Source organism: Hippocampus comes, unplaced genomic scaffold, assembly GCF_001891065.2.
Source record: "Hippocampus comes isolate QL1 unplaced genomic scaffold, H_comes_QL1_v1.1 scaffold158, whole genome shotgun sequence".
Taxonomy (NCBI): domain Eukaryota; kingdom Metazoa; phylum Chordata; class Actinopteri; order Syngnathiformes; family Syngnathidae; genus Hippocampus; species Hippocampus comes.
Genome location: NW_017805548.1, coordinates 2,344,297 through 2,362,743, shown reverse-complemented (window position 1 = coordinate 2,362,743; position 18,447 = coordinate 2,344,297). Strand labels below are relative to the sequence as shown.

Below are 18,447 nucleotides of genomic sequence, written 5' to 3'. Positions count from 1 at the left end.
CATCGAGCATATTTGACAATAAATTTGACTTCAGATTTGTTTCAATGTGATCAATTAAACCAATATAATCACGGTAAAAAAAATATACAAGCATGAGGTCATTTCAGCAATGCCAAAATAACACGTTGAACTGTGATTCGATGTATGGTTCATTATGTGACAAGGTATTTAACTCATTCAGTACCAGCCAATTCTGGACCAAGTCTGAAAAGACGTTTAAAAACGTCTTTCGGAGTGAATGAGTGAAAGACGAAACCCTTTTTCCATAATGATCAACTGCATGCGTATTGGTTATGGGGAAATGAATTGAAGTTCATTCTTGCTTCACACCGCTTTTTTTTTTGTTTCTTTTTGTATCAACATTTTTCTTTAAAAAGGCTTACAAGAGGCTTACAATAGGCTTATAATAGGCATACATACAATGTTATACACAATTGAAAATGAAAATGTGGACCAGATATCTACATTTCTAAATTTACATTGAAGATTTGGGACAGTCAGCTTTCAGAGTTTTGCTTTCAGCAACAGACAAACTGAGTCAAATGATGCCCAGGTTTTCATAGACGACATCATCAAGAGGGGTGTCAGAGATTTTGGTAGCAGCGATGCTGTTGGCTAAGGATGATGAAGAGGGAGGAGATGGAGTTGAAGAGGGACTCGATGATGGGGCTGGTTTATTCACTTGAGCATAGAGGTGCGCGAATGGATCTGGTTTGGTGTCAACTTGATCAGAAACTTTGTCTTCCTTGCTTACAGGTACATTATAAATTGGTTCGCCCCTTGTAAAATGCCTAATCTGTTGTTCACTCCAATTGGCATTTGGTTCATTCTTGGTCAGATTGACTTTATCATACACTTCTGAATAAACAGATTCTGCAATTGGATTCGTAGTTTCTTTTGAACTTGGAGGATGAAGTGGAAGAACACTTGCGGGGTCGACATAGACATGAGACACGGTAACTTGAGGTTTTGGTATATTTTGGATGCAGTCGGCTGGGTTGGCGTATTCAGATTCGTGTGGACGACCGTGAAGATCTCCAGAGGGTTTGTCCAGGTTTGGGACCAGTGGGAGAGGCATGAGTGTGATTGGTGCTGGCTGCGATAATTGATTTGCTGATGAATGAGCGGAATCAAGTCGGCATCCCATATTGTCCTCTGTGGTGGGAGATGTCTTGATCTGTAACCTTGCGTTTTCCAGAATGGAGGCCATGCTGGTCATATCCGGTATTTCGGGGAGAGGGGAATGAGCTTGTATATTTGGTGCTGAAGCTTTGTCATCTTCCTGGTGAAGGTTACCAGATGTGACAGCTTGAGTCTTTTGCTTGATTGTGCTCTGAATCAGGTTGAATATTTCCTCAGCTTGTTGTGTTTTAAAGGTGAATGTTCCGGGCCCGCTGTCACATCGTCTTCCTGCTTCAATGGTTAAGGTCACCTGGTTTAAAAAAATAAATAAAAAAAATGTTTGTCTATCATTTAAAATGAAGACCTTTAGGGCCATGCTGAAAAGATGAATTATGCTAAACTCATATGATCTCAAGATATTTCAGGGAAATAAAGTTTTAATGTTATGAACAAAGTGCTGATACAACACACAAGAATATTTGCTTTGTTGATCTGATGACGGTTGAGGATTTTTGGCACAATGAGTCTATATTTGAGGAATCCTCCCTCCTCCTCCTGGGCAATCGGATCCCGTCAGGGACTTGGCCGCCCTCCCGGGTCCCACACCCGGTACAACTCTCGCTGGTGCCTCGTGAGGTTCACACCCAGTGCGGGCCACGGAAGGTCCCTTGCCTGATTATTGTTTAAGGAGGGTTGTGGGGCGGTCACTCCCACTCCCCTCCGTTCCGGCGGGGCGAGCGCTGGGCACCTCACCTTCCGGTGAGACCCGACCTCCTTCCCCGCCGGCTGGTGGGCATTTAGCCACGTCTGGGGCCCAAGAGCCCCGGCGTTCCCCCCTCGCGTCACTCGGAGGCATCCCACTACACGAGGTATATTTGAAGAATGATGGAGGATCGTCAGAATCATCATCATCATCATCGTTTTAACATGTTTTTGCCTACTTTCATGTTGCTCAGAGCACTACACACGCACCAACTATCTGGCGGGCCAGATCTGGTCATGAGTGTGACACCTGTGTTCTACACCAGAGGTCCCCAATCTTTTTTGCCCCATGGGCCGGTTTCATGTCAGACAATATTTTCAGGGACCGGCCTTTAAGGCCGGATAGATACAACAATACAATATGATATGACCTGCATGAAAAGTGTGGTATTTTCGAAACAATAATAATAAACATGAATCATGACACGAGGAACGTCCTATCGGGCCGCAACATTCTCTGGTCTCTATAGTAACGTTTAAAGGTGCCTTCAAAATAAGATACGCCCCAAGTAAAAAGTTCATGAAAAATACGACTCTCCATCGCCGCTTATTATGCAGAGTAGGCTTGGTGCGTGTGAATCTTCCGTTGAGATAAATCCATATTTGAAATAGGACTCCTGATACTGTCTATTAAATGTAGCCTTCTCTTTCTTGAAAGTCGTAGGTTCCTCTTCTGTCTCCTGGGTGAGCTTTATCCCTTTCCTGAAAAAACTTTTCAAAGACGTTTGCTTTTTTTATGCGTGACCGAGAAGCGCGCATTCACCTGCGTCAAGAGTGACATACTGTCGACTGCTATAACAGAGAATTCGGTAATTTTTCAAAATAAAACATTTTTCAGATTCCGAAATTAGTAAAACGGAAGGAATGTAAGTTATTTATTCTTTCTGTGCGGCCCGGCACCAAATGACCGGCGGTTGAGGACTCCTGTTCTACACCATTAATTCATGCCATTCCCGAGACCAGATCCAGATGTTGAGTCAGTACAGTCAGTGAAAAGAAGTTCTGAATTTCATGGCTCTTGATTTTTCTCCAGAAGGTAGACGCCATGCAGGAATATGATTGTCCATGTTCATGTCATCGAAAGCATATCAATGAAATGTGCAATTTTCCCCTGAATTTGGTTCATCATTTAGTCATTTGAAAGCCCTTACCTTATCTTTACCATATCGCCTCAGCAGTTCATATGGCCACTGTCTGACAATGTTAACCTTCTGGGTATCTTTCAGAAGCAGGGTCTTTTGTCCGACCTGTAGCCAGTATGATCCCTGCAGCCCACAACGTATTGCTGCATCCGTCTTTTGCACCACCACACAAAACTCCAAGGCTGGAAACAAGGCACAAAAAGCTGTGTCTAAAAAAAAAAAAATGCTTGGGACTGCACCATACATAATTTTATGATCATACTTCTCTTATTAATATTCCGTCTACTATATTGCAACCTTTCTGAACACAAGTTAGGCAAAGACTATTAAATATTGCTGGGCACGTAGCGTTGAAACAAAACATTTCATTTAAAACAATGTTGCAGTTGAAAAAAAAAGGGGGTTGGGGGTGGTGGAAAAAAAACAAAAGTCCGTCGGTTGTTGTTACCTTCATTTGCTGTTGCATATATCTGATTTTCCTCCATATGAAGCTGATTGGTGTCTGAGCCAATGTTCTTCTGAAGAGAGAGAAGTATCAGTTAACAGAACTGAAATTATTTTCGTTTTGAGAGGAACCTGAGTCTGCAGAAGAAAAGCATTGACACCAATCAAACACAGTATCATTGATGGTCTTACCTGAAAGGTTCCTTGACAAAGTTTCTCTACCCAGTCCATGCAGTCATTTTTTTGTGTAGCAAACACCATTGTTCTCTCCTGTGACTCCACACAAAAAGCTGACATGTTTTCCTGAAACCAGATCGCACGTTTAATTAGCTATTGCTCCTCTCTAATACGGTTTTGGGAAATCCTACATGATGATGACAGGCACCATGGGACAGGCTTCAGCATTTGGTGGGAGTCTCAGGACACTTATAAGCTCAGAGAGTCTGATCACTTTGACTTTGCTTTCTTGAGGCTGGTAGTGTTTCTTCAAGCCTGCAACGTGATCCCTTCCTCCACCGCCACCTGCAACATATGACGAACACAAAGATTTCAGAAGAGCATGCATTCTCACAAAGTGCTCACGACGCTGTGCCTCAGTTCTTTGCAGGGAGTGTTTTTGTTTTAAAACGAAATTCTTCACCCCAAACAGTATTGTGAGACATATTTCAGACGATCAGAGCCTGAAAATCATTAAGTATTAAAAATAACACATTCTAATATTATTAAATGTAATTTGTACAAATGTTATTTCAGACGTGTATCAACTTGGTAGCCCTTCACACAATCAGGACACATGAAGTAGCTCTCACTCGCAAAAAGGTTGGTGACCCCTGATCTAAACACACATAGACACATATGGTCGAAGTCCCTCTTAGCCAATGGTAAGCCAGCATGATGCTCGGTAATAGCCAATGGCGGAGCAGCTATAAGTATGTTGCGTTCAGGAAACTCGGAGCTGCGAATAGATGGCCATACTGTATTTTTACCTTTCGTATCTTGAAATTTATTTCGTAACAAGAGGCAATATTTTCCTGTTGAGACGTTTCGTAACTTGAAACTTTTGTATGAAGAGACGTTCGTAAGTAGAGGTACCACTGCAATTGTAAAGTTAATGTTTAGTTAACAGATATAAATTGTAATTGAATAGATTTTTTTTTTCAAGTGGTATCAGTAGGAGCCATCATCCCTTCACATGTCCAGACGGAATTCATCAATATCCATCATATTATCCTTCACTCATTGATCGAGGGTTTTCATTTGAATTTTGGTAGCAATACTTTGTAAGTAGTCCAACTCCTCACACTACTCCTTGTTGAAGTGAGATGTGACTCTCTTGACTTTGGACAGCAAAGCTTCCTCGTCACTCTAGCCAGAACTGTCGATGTGTCTGTACATCCATGACCCTGTGCCTGGTGTGCTAAAACTTGCAATGATGTGTTGACATTAGGAGCGTGCAGATTCAACAGCTGCACATCTAATGCTTCTTCTTACAAATGTTCAAAACATTTCCATCTCACAGCTACTGCCACTGTCGTGGCCAGTCTAGGCATATGCTGCATAGTGTTGTTTAACTTATCGTGTTGGGTTGTGCAGCACTAATTGTGAGAATACTCTGAGCTTTTTCTCATATTAAAAAGGGCCTATCAGAGAGGGGATATAGATGGAATGGCCTCTCTGAAAGTGTGACAAAAGATTCAAAGCAAAGTCACGTCACAATTCAAGGGAGCATAAAAAGTTCCCAGAAGAGGATTTGATGAACTGTTGAGTTGAGTTGTGAGCAGTCGAAGCTATGTTAAGAGGCTGTGGAGGAAAATTAATTCTTTATAAATTTGGTGGTGTTTTATATCAAGGGTTTTTTTTAATTATTACTTCAAACATGGAATCATAAAAAAAAAAAAAAACAAAAAAAAAACCCACACATAAAACAGAACAAATATCTTTCAAATGAAAACCATAAGTACTGTTAGTCTAAAAAGGAGTAGTCAATCTTATTTTGGTCCTACCCCTAGCTTCATATTACCAAGATAATTAAATGATCAAAAAATTTGTCCCCAGTGTGGGAAAAATAAAGGATATCTTATAAATTGTAGACCAAAATACATACATATATACATACATACATACATACATACATACATACATACATACATACATACATACATATCCAAAATAAATATACACCTCATATAAGAACTTTATATACACACTTTTGCCCACACACACCTCATACGCAATTGTTCTCTGTATACATCCATCCATCCATCCATTTTCTTATCCGCTTATCCTTACAAGGGTCGTGGGGCATGTCGGAGCCTATCCCAGCTGTCTTCGGGCAGTAGGCGGCAGACACCCTGAACTGGTTGCCAGCCAATCGCAGGGCAGACATACAACCATTCGTGCTCACACTCACACCTAGGGACAATTTAGAGCGTTCAGTCAATCTACCACGCATGTTTTTGAAATGTGAAATCCTTAAGCAAGGAAATGGGTAGCCACTTGCAAGGTGCACGATCAGAGGAGATAATTCTCGACATCGTATCAAAGGCAGTAGCTATCTCCATTACCACCATCACAGAAACGTACACGCTAGTGTATACAGCTTGAGATACTTGGAAAAGGTCATCAATAATGCAAAATACATAGAGCCCCCATCGGAAAAGAAGGCTAAGAGAAAAGATCTAGAAGGCACAGAAGTCAGACAGGCAACAACACTGCAGAGGGACATATGAGAGCCAAGTCCTGGATGGGAAGAAATACAGAAATGGTTCGAGGATGATCTCAACTTTGTATGATCCTCGGACCAGTCTTTAAATTCTAAAGACTCCTATTCATTTTCTAATTGGGCGAGGCTATAAAGATACACCAGAAGGAGGCCAAGAGAATTGAAGGCTCTACAGTGTTCGGGAGGTTTGGGTGCACTTTGTGGAGTCTTGGTTACCACTGGCTCGAACCATTGTCAGCTGTCATAAAGCCAATAACCTTGGTGTCCCACAGGTGTACAGAAGGCTCAGTGAGGATCGCAGGACGTTAGCGTCAACAAATTACTCACTCTATTAACATTCACACTTGCAGAGAAATCCATCAACCCAGGTCGTGAAAAGCGAAAATACATATCAATTGATGTCAAGACACAAAAGGTTTTTAAAATGCATTAAGGGCTTGAATTCAAAGTCTGGCATCATGAAACCCAGAGAGCAAAAGCAAGAGGGAGAGATGATTAAAAGGTGTCACAGCATTGGTCCAAGGTGAAATAACATGTGTGCATAAATACATGAATATGATGTACCAGAGTGAACGAGGGAAATTGTATCTTAGCCCTCATGACAACACAAAGAATGGCTTTTAGATTGGTGGGTGTAAGATGGAAGCTAGGACTGAATGGACCGAAAAGCTAACCAAGCGCCTGCTTGGGTCTGTGTATTGGAGCATCTATGCTATGACTTATAAATTATCAGGTTCCATTGGGACATACGTACTGTACGTACACATGTAACCGAGTGAAAACAACAAAGTGACTATCTTGTGGGAATTGTGTAAAGAATGCTGATTACACACGTGTGAAACGATCATAACAGTGCACATACAGTCTGTGGTGAAATGTGTCTGCAGTACAGCAAGACAATTATCTTAACATTGCAAGATGGCATTACATTGGATCAGAACCCTGAGTGAAAATAAACTCCTTTACTATTTACTCCAATACAGTTGACTTCAGAAGCTTTCAACACAGTGCATTATTTTATGTCTTGAGAATGTTTATATTTACACAGAGCCATCATCATGGGTGGGCAATGGGGGACCGTATCCACTCACCAAGATGCTCATGCTATCCCCATTCGAAGCTCTGATTTCTAAAAATAAACATTATGATTATTGTTTTACATAATCAGAGTAACCAGCTTTCAATCCATCCGTTTTCAACATTGCTTATCCTGGACAGGGTCGCAAGGGGGTGCTGGTCGCCAGGCAAAATAAAAAACCCAACCAAAACTGTAGTGATGATTGGCTGAAAAGTTATCATAATGTATCATTTTAAAATAAGATCGGCCACCGCTAATCACTATTCATTTGGATAGTTCGATTGTTGTGCTGACGTAGGGTCAATGTGTAGGGCAAGCTGCTATTGCAACCCATTCAAATAATTCAGCATAAAAATAACTACCATTAACCACCAGGGGCTAATTTTTTGTGCCCAATGCAAGTCCATGAGGAAGTTCATAGCGTGCAAAGTATGTCTATAAGGAACTGCAAACAGAAATCCAGGGGTGGATGATGTCAGTTTGGCCAGGCCATCACATTTCACTGCTGTGAAGTGCACCTTCAACCCCGATCGTTCGTGTCTGCTTTCAGTTGGTCTAAAGTTTAGTCTACTTTCAGCCACCAAATTATCAAGTGCGCCAAAAACAAAAAACAAAAAAAAAAACAAACAAACAAACAAAAAACACCCTCCATCCACCTGAAAGGAAAGAATGGCGGCAATGTCTGCCAAATTCCTAAACGAGGCTTGCACTGGCACGACTATCAAGATGCACCCACAGTTATGCTAGAGCGCACTTGCACAGTCTACGAAGATCCCCACATTTCAAAACTTTATATTCGAATTATTCATGTCACTTGAAACACTTGTAACAGGTGGAAAAATATTCCATAATTAGTTTTCTGCAATTTTGTCTGATTAGACTACTCTTTTTTTTTTTCTCATCTCACTCACTGGTACAATCACACATCAGCACAGACACAATGCCCCCTCCCTTTTCATCACGACGGAATTCAAGCATTTCTTATCACGGCAGCCACTTGGACACTTTTGGGTCAACTCACTAAGTGTGGAGGTTTCAAATTGACTGCTCTCATGAATATCCAAGCCTTGGTGTTTATTATATCCTTTGGGAGCCATTTACGTCATCATTGAGAACCTTTCTCGGAAATGAACATCCTCTGAGCTACTTACTTTCTGCAGCTTGAGCATTCTTTACTCTTAGCCGACGTCTTGGCAAATTTGCAAAGAGCATTTTAATTCATGGCTGATTCACTGCTCTTTTTTGCGTAGCATTTTAATTTTTAGATGTGATTTTTTTTTTTTTTGCAGGATTATTGGACTCATCATATGTAATGTGTATACCAGCAATTCATGCATGCAAGTGCAAACAGATAACAAGAGAAAATGTGCATCCGGTGTGCTTACATAACTCCATCTCTACAATCCTGGGGTCTATTTAAGCTGTCAAATTTACTTTTCATCTTCTACTGTTCACCCTGCTGCTGCATGCGTGTTTTCGTCGCACGCACACACAAAACACACGCGTGCACACACACACACACACACACACACACACACACACACACAAAAACACACCCACACACACACACAAAAACTACGTCGCAGATCTCCATGTTGAACGCCCGCACCCACACACACACACACACACACACACACACACACACACACACACACATTCACACATACACACGCACGCACGCACGCACGCGCGCGCGCACACACACACACACACACACGTGCAGACACTCGCACACTACACGAACACGCACACTTAATCAACAGACAGTATTCACCTATGTTGTGTCTTTACTGAGGCAATTGACATCAACCTAAAAAAATATCCATCCATCCATCCATCCATCCATCCATTCAGCCAGCATTCCAACCTATTAATACATCCGGAACTGACAGTGTTGTGGTTCAGTGCAGTCTGAGTTTCCACTCAGTCACAGATTGAATGTGAGTTGATTGTCTGTCTCTATATGTGCCCGTGACTGACTGCTGATCAGTTCAGGGTCTAGTCTCCCTTTCTGGACATTTTGATTATTCCTGTTCATCATTATAATTGTGCTGACTCTTCCTCTGTATGTTGAAAAAAAAAGCAGGTGACCCTGACTGCCATCTGCCATTGTTTTACTCACTGTAAACTCTAAAAACAGTTGGACAGAAAGTAACCCAATTGGTATAAAAAATGCTCCCATGTATTATTTGGGTATTATTTGACCTTTTTTTTTTTGGGTTGTTCTGCACAAAATGACCACATTTTGGGGTTGTTTTGTGCAAAACCTTTTATGGGGCATACATTTTGCGCCGGCCCGAAAATAGTTAACATTCATAAATAATTGACAGCTATTATAATTGCATTGAAAAAAAAAATCTATATATTATAATAGGTGAATCCAAAGATAATGAACTGTATGTGCTGTTGATGAGTACATTTTTTGACATCCATCTCCAAATGACTGCTTACTATCTTGTGACATTGGCAGATATCAGGTTCATGTGATTTGGATTATCCGAGTTACAAACAGGTTCAAAAAATTTGGAATTGTGACTCAACCAAATTGTGAAATTATAAACGCACCGTTCACAGTGCATCTGAAAGTCAGCTTTTCAACAGCTTTTTCTCATGTGACTATCCCGTGTGAAAAGCCACATGCCTGGATAAGAAGATTGCTGAAAACCGGGACCAGGGTCGGAAGTTTAATATCCAAGAGTGACAAACTTTGCCATCTTGGCAGTCCAAGTTGACTTTTCCCTGTATGTATATTCTCAGATCTCAATACACAAGTTTGTACGAAGGCTATAGAGCAGTGGTTCTTAATGTTCTTAGAGGTACCGAACCCAACTACCGGTAATTAATATGCACATTCACCGAACCCTTCATTAGTCAAAAATAAATAAATATTTTTTTTACAAATTCAAGATATTTTAAAAGAAATGCATTTATTAAAAACAGAAAAAAGTAAATAAAATTTCAAGAGGTAAGTATACTTTTTTTTTTTTAAATTGTACGACATACTATCACGACAGTCACACGTTGACTACTGTGCGAACTAAATTTCCCACAACACTGATTGGACAAGCAATGTCATGTGATCATCTGCAGCCAGTGATGGCCAAGCGGGTGTGTTATAACTTATTGACATGTTGAGTCGCGTGTGTCTTACCCTCCATGGCAGAGGCTCCTTCGAACCCCTGAGACCGATTCACCGAACCCCTGGGGTTCGATCGAACCCAGGTTAAGAACCACTGCTATAGAGGATAAATACACCCCAAATAAAAAGTATCGGTACTCATCCATGTATCAAATCCTGAACCGTAGATCCTCACTGGGGACGCAGGCCATCCCAGCTGTCATTGCGCAAGGCTGGGTACACCCTGACTTCCTCGCCAGTTAATGACGTATTGAAACTTGGAAGATAGATAAGAAGTAAGATCAAAGTACCTCCTATTAACTGAATCTCCAATCGACCAACTCCATTGTTGCTGGGTGGAACCAATGACAACAACACTGGCTTCCATTTCTAAAAGGAAAGAGAAAAATACATTGGGAATAAATATATTGTGAACAAGAGAGAAGACAGATTTTTGGTCAGGTTTAGTTTGAGTACTTTAGTTCGCAGCAGTATTCAATCAAAGGAACATTGAGGTGTTCCCTTACTGCGGTCGGTGTCTAAGTCTGTGGTCTGTCAGTGCTCTACAGGAATCTGTATCACAGAAACTGGTTGTGTTTCAACATGCTCATTTGGCCTCCCCTCCTGTTTGCGCAATTGCACAACACATTTGTACACGGTTGACCAATAAATAATAAAGGAAAGAATGAAAACCGTTCTTGTGAAATTCTCTCAATAAAGCAACAAATAAGAACTAAACTGGGACAAATTTGTCATTTCAAGCACAACATGAGTAGTGTAATTACACTACGTGTGAAGTGAGCCTTCACATTAAGCTGCTCCTCCTATTGCATGTGGGAGCTGAAGAGTTGCAATAATCAAATACAAAACGGAACATTGGAGTATTTCCAGGCTACCTTTGTCAAAAAGACAATATCAGTTTCACCTGAAAATTGAAAAACCAGCACGATAGACTCAAACAAGTCGAGACTTACTTTGCCAGCTTTACGTGGTCGTAAGAAAACCTGTCCTGTTTTCGTGTGGGAGTCCATCAAGGAAGCAAAAACATTCTCATGGATCTTGGGATTCAATAAAGACACGAGCAGCTCGCTTTTGCCTTTTTTTCCCCCCTGGTTGGGAAGGGCGTGTCTATATATAGGAATGTTTGTAATATGAGCCTCACCTGGAAGTGAGTTGTGAAGTTGAGGAAATGGAACTGTTTCAAGAGTATTTGAAATCCGCAATATACTTACAGCGTAAATGTTTCCTTTAGTCATCCATTTTTTCTCTTTTGCATTTTCCACAATGAATTCCTTCACTTTCTCTCTTCCTAATTGTTCTGTCTTTCTGCGCTTGACTGGGGAATGATCAGAAGGGTTTTCCCTTTTTGCCTAGTTGTTGGGACTGGCTCCTTACCCCTGCAACCCTGAACACATACAGTGGTACCTCTACTTGCGAAATTAATTGGTTCTGGAAGAAATTTCTTAACTAGAACATTTTGTAAGTAGAGACTCATTTTCCATGTAAATGCCCTAATTCGTTCCAAGCACCCCCCTCCCCCAGTCCCCCAAATTCAGACATTTCCTAAAGCATAAAAATGCATCAAAATATGTAACAAATACATGTTGCAATTAGATTATTGCACACTAAATGAGAGTTGAATAGCGTAAAGAATAAAAATGATGGTCATTTAACTTTTAACTGCGTCCTCATCATTTTGTTTTTGCGCTCTTTAGTTCATGTTCTCTCTCAGAAGTGGTTTTTGCCTGGCGTTTTGTAAAGAACTGATCCAAGGACGTTTGCTTTTGTCCTTCAAAAACGTCCAAGGCAAACATCAGCATCGTGAGCAATCGTCTGACTGGTGAACACTTTTTCTGCGTGTTTCACATTTACGCAAAACTATCAGAACACCTCATGGCCCGAGGGGAGAATGATGAGGACACTGCATAGACACTTTATTTATTTATCTATCTACACCAGTGGTTCTTAACCTTGTTAAACGTACCGAACCCAACCAGTTCATATTCACATTCACCGAAGCCTTCATGAGTGAAAAACAAAAATATGACTTTACAAATTCAAGACATAAAAAAACACAATTAAAAACAGAAAAAAAGTAAATAAAATTAAACGACAAAAGTATATATTTTTTTAATCGTGCACAAAATGACCCGTGCATGATGTACTATCACGACAGTCACACGTTGACTACTGAGCAAACTAAATTTCCCTCAGCACTGACTGGACAAGCAATGTAATGTGATCATCTGCAGCCAGTGATGGCCAAGCTGGCGTGTCATAACTAATTGACAGTCGGGTATGTCTTAACCTCCATGGCAGAGGCTCCGTTGAACCCCTGAGACCGATTCACCAAACCCTTGGGGTTCGATCGAACCCAGGTTAAGAACCACTGATCTACACACATAGACACATACGGTAGAGGTCCCTCTTAGCCAAGGGGATGCCAGAAAGATGCTAAGTAATAGCCAATGGCAGAGCAGCTATAAGTATTTTGCGTTCAGGAAACTCGGAACTGTGACAGCGACCCATACAGCATCTTTAGCTTTCTTATCTTGAAATTTCTTTTGTAACAAATGGCAATATTTTTCTGTTGAAGCGTTTCATAGCTTGAAAATTTTGTATGATGGACGTCCATAAGTAGAGGTACCACTGTAAACCACATTTCACAGAATGTGAAACATTTTCTTCAAATCCGAACCAAAAAACTGGGAAACACAAAATGACATTAAAGAGTACACATTTACAAACATAAAAACAAATGGACAAAATATGAAACATTTTCAAAAGTGATTCACGAATGAGATTGTCCATCATGAAGGAAAAGGACTTTCGACAACATGGGAATTTCAGCGTCCTACATTACATGTGCAAGACAATGAGAGCATTTACATTGTCGGTCATGAGCTCTTTGAACCAGAAAGACTCATTTCCCATAAATTACCCAGGCCCTTGTTGACAGATTGACTTTTTCTGTGTCATGGAATCTTAATTAATGAATATGATTATACAGCATCTTTTCATATAGCAATCGAGGTCATTTTACCATATGACATCTTTGCTGACATCCGTCAAGTGACCTCGTCATCCAGCCTCTGCGTTTGGCCTCAAATACATTTAAATTCAGTAGGAAGCATATTTGTGAAATATAACATAGTGTAGGAGGAGGGCACTGCATGATCCTGTAAATGAATAAAACTCTTCTTCATGGATGACGAGCCCCCTATACCACATAGGAAATGCGTGGGGGGTTAAAAGACAATACGTGTCAGGCTCGCTGGCTTTTGAAAATTCATCGCACATTTTTTTTAATTGCCTCTGTACGTGCTTTGTCAACTCTGAAAGAATGGGAATAAATAGATTCTTGGAAAAACATTCTAAGTGAGAAAGCATGTCTTTACTAAATAAATGAAGCTACAAGTACAACTGTTTCTGCTCTATGATTTCGAGAAAATCCACATTGAATCTTTGATGATGATGTGACGATTTCACCTCCGCCAAAGGATTCTTGGATGTTCTCCTGATTTGGCGAGCAACAATTAAAAACAAATCTCTTTATCTTTGACGCTATGGTAGCTTTGGGTGAAAGTAAATCACTCGTGACAATTGGAGTGGGCCGCAGCTGGAGGCTTCTTTGGAAAAATTATCAGAAAATCTGGTAGACAGATGGATGACGCACCCTGTTTTGTTATGTGTGCTGTATAATAAGGTAATTTGCAAAGAAACGCCATGTTTTGTGTGTGTGTGTGTGTGTGTGCGTGTGTGTGTGTGCGTGTGTGTGTGTGTGTGTGTGTGTGTGTGTGTGTGTGTGGTGGGGGAAGGGGGGGTTAACTGTGTGTGTGACTTTGCGTGAGTGTGTGTCTCTGCATGTCTGTAAGTACATGCGTGTGAGCGATATAACATATAACATGTTCTGCATTTCACTGTCAGTTGCAGAATGGCTTGAATGAGGATCATCGTACCCTCAGAGCAAGGTCACCTTTTGAGATCCACTTGCACTACACTGTGTGCATGAAGGGCTTGCTGTTTGGGCTACATGCCGCCTGACATATCATTTGTCTTTGTTGACATTTCTTTCCCAGTGATACACTCGTGCTATCTGGCATGTTATTATTTATCATATATGATTAAACAAATGCAGAAGGTAGCATGATTCAAAACGGCAATGAATAGTAAAGGTATTTGCCAATTCGTGTGTTGTGCATCTATCATGTGTAACAGTATAAGCTCTGTGTCTTCTAAATTCTCAGCAGATAGGTACAGTGGTGTTGCAAGGCATGAAGCTCTATTGTATATGTACTAGTTATTGTATATGTGTGATCACTACAGTGACCACACGTATACACACACAACCCCACTTCTATACTTCTACTAAAACTACTACTTGAGATAGTCAACTGGAGTGTCTCCTTGATAACTTCAGGCAAAAGGCGGCGTGGACCATTGTTGCTTTACTGCCGTATTTCTTGCCTACTGGGACGCACATCTGCATTTGCAAGTTTGGCTGAGCCAGGCTGTGCTCCCTAATGTCACTGTGCTTGATTAAAGAGTTTGTACTTCCACCTTTAATTCTTACGTTACACGCTACATGTCATGTTTGGCCTCATCAATTGCAGCGTGACACATTAATGAATAAACAAATACAGTTTGGTTTTAGGGCTACACGATGGCAGAGGTTCCATTTCAGACCCCGGTCTTCCTGTGTGGAGTTTGCATGTTTGCCCCGGGGCTGTGTGGGATTTCTCCGGGTACTCCGGTTTCTTCCCACATTCCAAAACAAACAAAAAACAAAAAAACACGCACGGTAGGTTAATCGAGCACTCTAAATTGCCCCTTGGTGTGAGTGTGAACGCAAATGTTTGTTTGTCTATGTGTGGCCCGCAATTGGCTGGCTCAGTGTTCAAGGTGTACCCCATCTACTGCCCGAAGACAGCTGGCAAAGGCTCCAGCATGCCCAAGACCCTCATGAGGATAAGCGGTTCATATAATGTCCAGTGAGCAAGAAGAAATAAATATGATTGATTTATATGCCACAATCACAAAATGACATCCAAAATATTAACTAAATCAATTGATGTCATACGAAAAACTCCTTTTGCTTTATTTAGTGTTGTCATTTTGCCTTGTACTCGAGTGCTTAACCGTGAGCTGTACCGAGGTAAGTTAATAATGCATTTTCTCTCTGTTTCTCTCTCCTTAGCCTCTCATGCTATTTATGTCCACTAGTTAAGCAGGCTGTCACACATGTTGGCCCAACTGTCTCTTTTCTTTATTCATGGCGCTACATTAATGTGCAAAATTGCAATGGGGGCAAATTAAAATTCAGATATATCTGTCACAGTGATGTGACACTCCTAAAAATCAGGTAATGAACACATCCATACAAAATCCCCATCTAAATCTCATATTGGTTGCATTTATGACAGATGAAATTGCCCATTATAAATACCAAAACATGCAGTCTCGCATGAGTTCAGCTTCAAGAATTTGGCACAGCTCCTTGCACAGTGAGATGAAAAAAATATAGTCTGACTGTTTAGTGCTTTAGAAGGACTTAGTAAGAGTCAACAGTCATGCTCGAGGCTGTGTGAGATGGAGCACAGCAGTGCTTTGAGGTAAATGCTAATGTCAGCATGCAAATATGCAAAGGACTTTTGTGCTCACATTATCCTCCTATTTTCAGAAGCAAAAACGCCCCGTTGGAGACCTCACCCTGTTGGGAGTGACAGAGGAAGAATGACACTATATTGGAATGAAATGGCTGAAATGCTGTGTCTCCTTCAGGATGCATACTATACTGCTAAAAATGCTCGTTGAATTTCTTCAATTTTATTTTATCAAGTGGTTGCACAAAATGACCTCATCTGTATCCAGATACTGTACATCAGGGGTGTCCAAACTTTTTTGACCGAAGATCTACTTTTCGATCAACCAACCTCCCGGGATCGACCCATTACCACGCACGCATGCACGCACGTACACACGCACGCCATGATGAGAAACAGCCCAATGCTGAGGCATGCGATGCACTTTTGCAGCCTGTTAACGATCATAGCTCACGCGTACCGTTTTAAAATTCTTCTTTCGGCCCTCCAGATTCCCATTCTTTACCCGTCCCCTCGGTGAATGGTACAAAACAAACTCTGAATGAGAACAATGATAACGATAAAAGATTAGCGCAACAACTCTGAGCACAAGCTGCAACTGCAGACTGCTGAGCGCTAACAACATCCGGTGACGCAGTCACACGCCGCCGTAGGTTAAAGATGACCCGCTTTATTTTAGTTTCATTTTTAAATACTTTTTGTGAAAGTGAGGCTGATAGAATGATTAGGGTGCAGTGTGCATTAACACAAAAAAGATATTACTAACAAGCACAGAGACACAATTTTATTTATTTATTTTTTCCTCTACACCCCTCGGATCGATTTGGGACCAGTCCCTGATCTACTGGTCGATCACGATTGATGTAATGGGCACCCCTGCTGTACATCGTTTAAGTCGGTTTACAGTCTACTTAAGAAATATATCTGGATTAAAATGTTTTATTCAATATGTATTTTATTTCTTTGAGGATAAATGCAGCACATTTTTTTCAGCGTATGAGGAAACTGAGGTTTGTCGAGGCCAGAGGCTCTGGTCTCTCACTGGAAAAAAAAAAAAAATCCATCCATCCATCCATTTTTTGATCCACTTCTTCTCCCAGCTGTCTTCGGGCAGTAGGCGGGGCACACCCTGAATTGGTTGCCAGCCAATCGCAGACTGAAAAAAAATGTTGAATATACTGAGTTTCATTTGATCAAGAGGTTGCACAAAATAAAATAATCTCAATGCAAATCATAGATGATACAACTACTGAAAAATGTTTCTGGATGCAGATGATTTTATTTGGTACAACTGCTTGATGAAATAAAATTGAGTAAATTCAACACACCATTTTTTTCAGTGCATTTATGAAGACAAACGAGACTTCTATCACACTTCAAGCAGCATTAAGAAAGCTCAGACAGTCTAGCAAGTTACGTAACAGTGGGGAGTGAGGTGGCGGGGGAAACTGTCTGTGTTGACATTAAATTTGTTCTTCAGAAACGATTGTCCCAGAGATGCATTGTATAAGCACCAGGTAATTAATATTTCAGTCACAAAGAGTAGCAACCCAGAGTGCCCATCCATCTTTCCCTTAGTGCAGTAACATGATGCCGTATTCTTCTAAAAGTATGCAAACCGGAGGCGATTTCTCTTCAGACATGAACATGAACCCTCTCCATCCTCTGCAAAAAAAGTGATGAAATATGTATAGCGCTCTGTGCATTTCATTGGCAATATGTGCTAGATCACCATCTTTTGTTCAGTATACTAATACTTATTGTTCAGCTACTTAGCATCGGTCGGCATAAGTGACATGACTTCTTTTTCATTTACTCCATGGCTCCAGGGAGCTTTATTACACCGTCGGACGCTGAGCGTCTACTTGTCATGATCCTGTTCTTGTGTGTCTCCAGCAGGTGGCAGACGTGGGCCTTCCCTTCAGTGTGCACACCTGCTGGCAATAATCGCTAGCCATGTATTTAAGGACTGACAAGCTGGCTGCTGCTTGTCGGATTATTGACCTTGTGGCTGCTCGTGCCCAAGTGTTCATTTTCTCATTGTTTAGTCATTTGATCTTGCTTTTGGGTTTATCGTGTGAATTGGACTCTTGTCTTTTCATTTGTTTTCTCGTTGTTCCATGACCTTGCCTTTTGTTGATTCCTCATTTTTCCTGGATCCTTGTGACCAGCGTTCTCTGTTTTGGACTTTATCCATTTTGCGTTTTTTGATCATAAACGTTTTTGTTATCGCATTTTGTCTGTGTCTGAATTTCTGGGAACCTAAACATGATTCGGTTCGTTTTGAACCTGATGCTATTGCTTCGATGAGGAAGCGTTGAGTGGGTTGTTCCACGAAACTCGTCATCAGATAAATGCTGAGCTTTATCCTACACACCGGATGCTCAGCATCTCTGTGGGTGGGCAGTGGGCTGGCCCAGACACGCGATTTCCGCATGATGAGGCAGAATTCCTCT

At 41.1% G+C, this 18,447-nt stretch overlaps 1 protein-coding gene across 1 annotated transcript; it reads right to left on the bottom strand.

Moving 5' to 3' along the window:
* Window positions 1–245: 245 nt before the first annotated feature.
* LOC109521687 (docking protein 1-like) lies at window positions 246–11,505 on the bottom strand. The gene is made up of 7 exons (XM_019879697.1): window positions 11,363–11,505; window positions 10,700–10,778; window positions 3,856–3,992; window positions 3,663–3,773; window positions 3,475–3,544; window positions 3,036–3,208; window positions 246–1,432 (listed from the first exon to the last, which is right to left on the bottom strand). Exons 1-7 carry the CDS (start codon window positions 11,417–11,419, stop codon window positions 539–541), a joined length of 1,521 nt encoding a protein of 506 aa, XP_019735256.1. The 5' UTR covers window positions 11,420–11,505; the 3' UTR covers window positions 246–538.
* Between the last annotated feature and the right edge of the window lie 6,942 nt (window positions 11,506–18,447).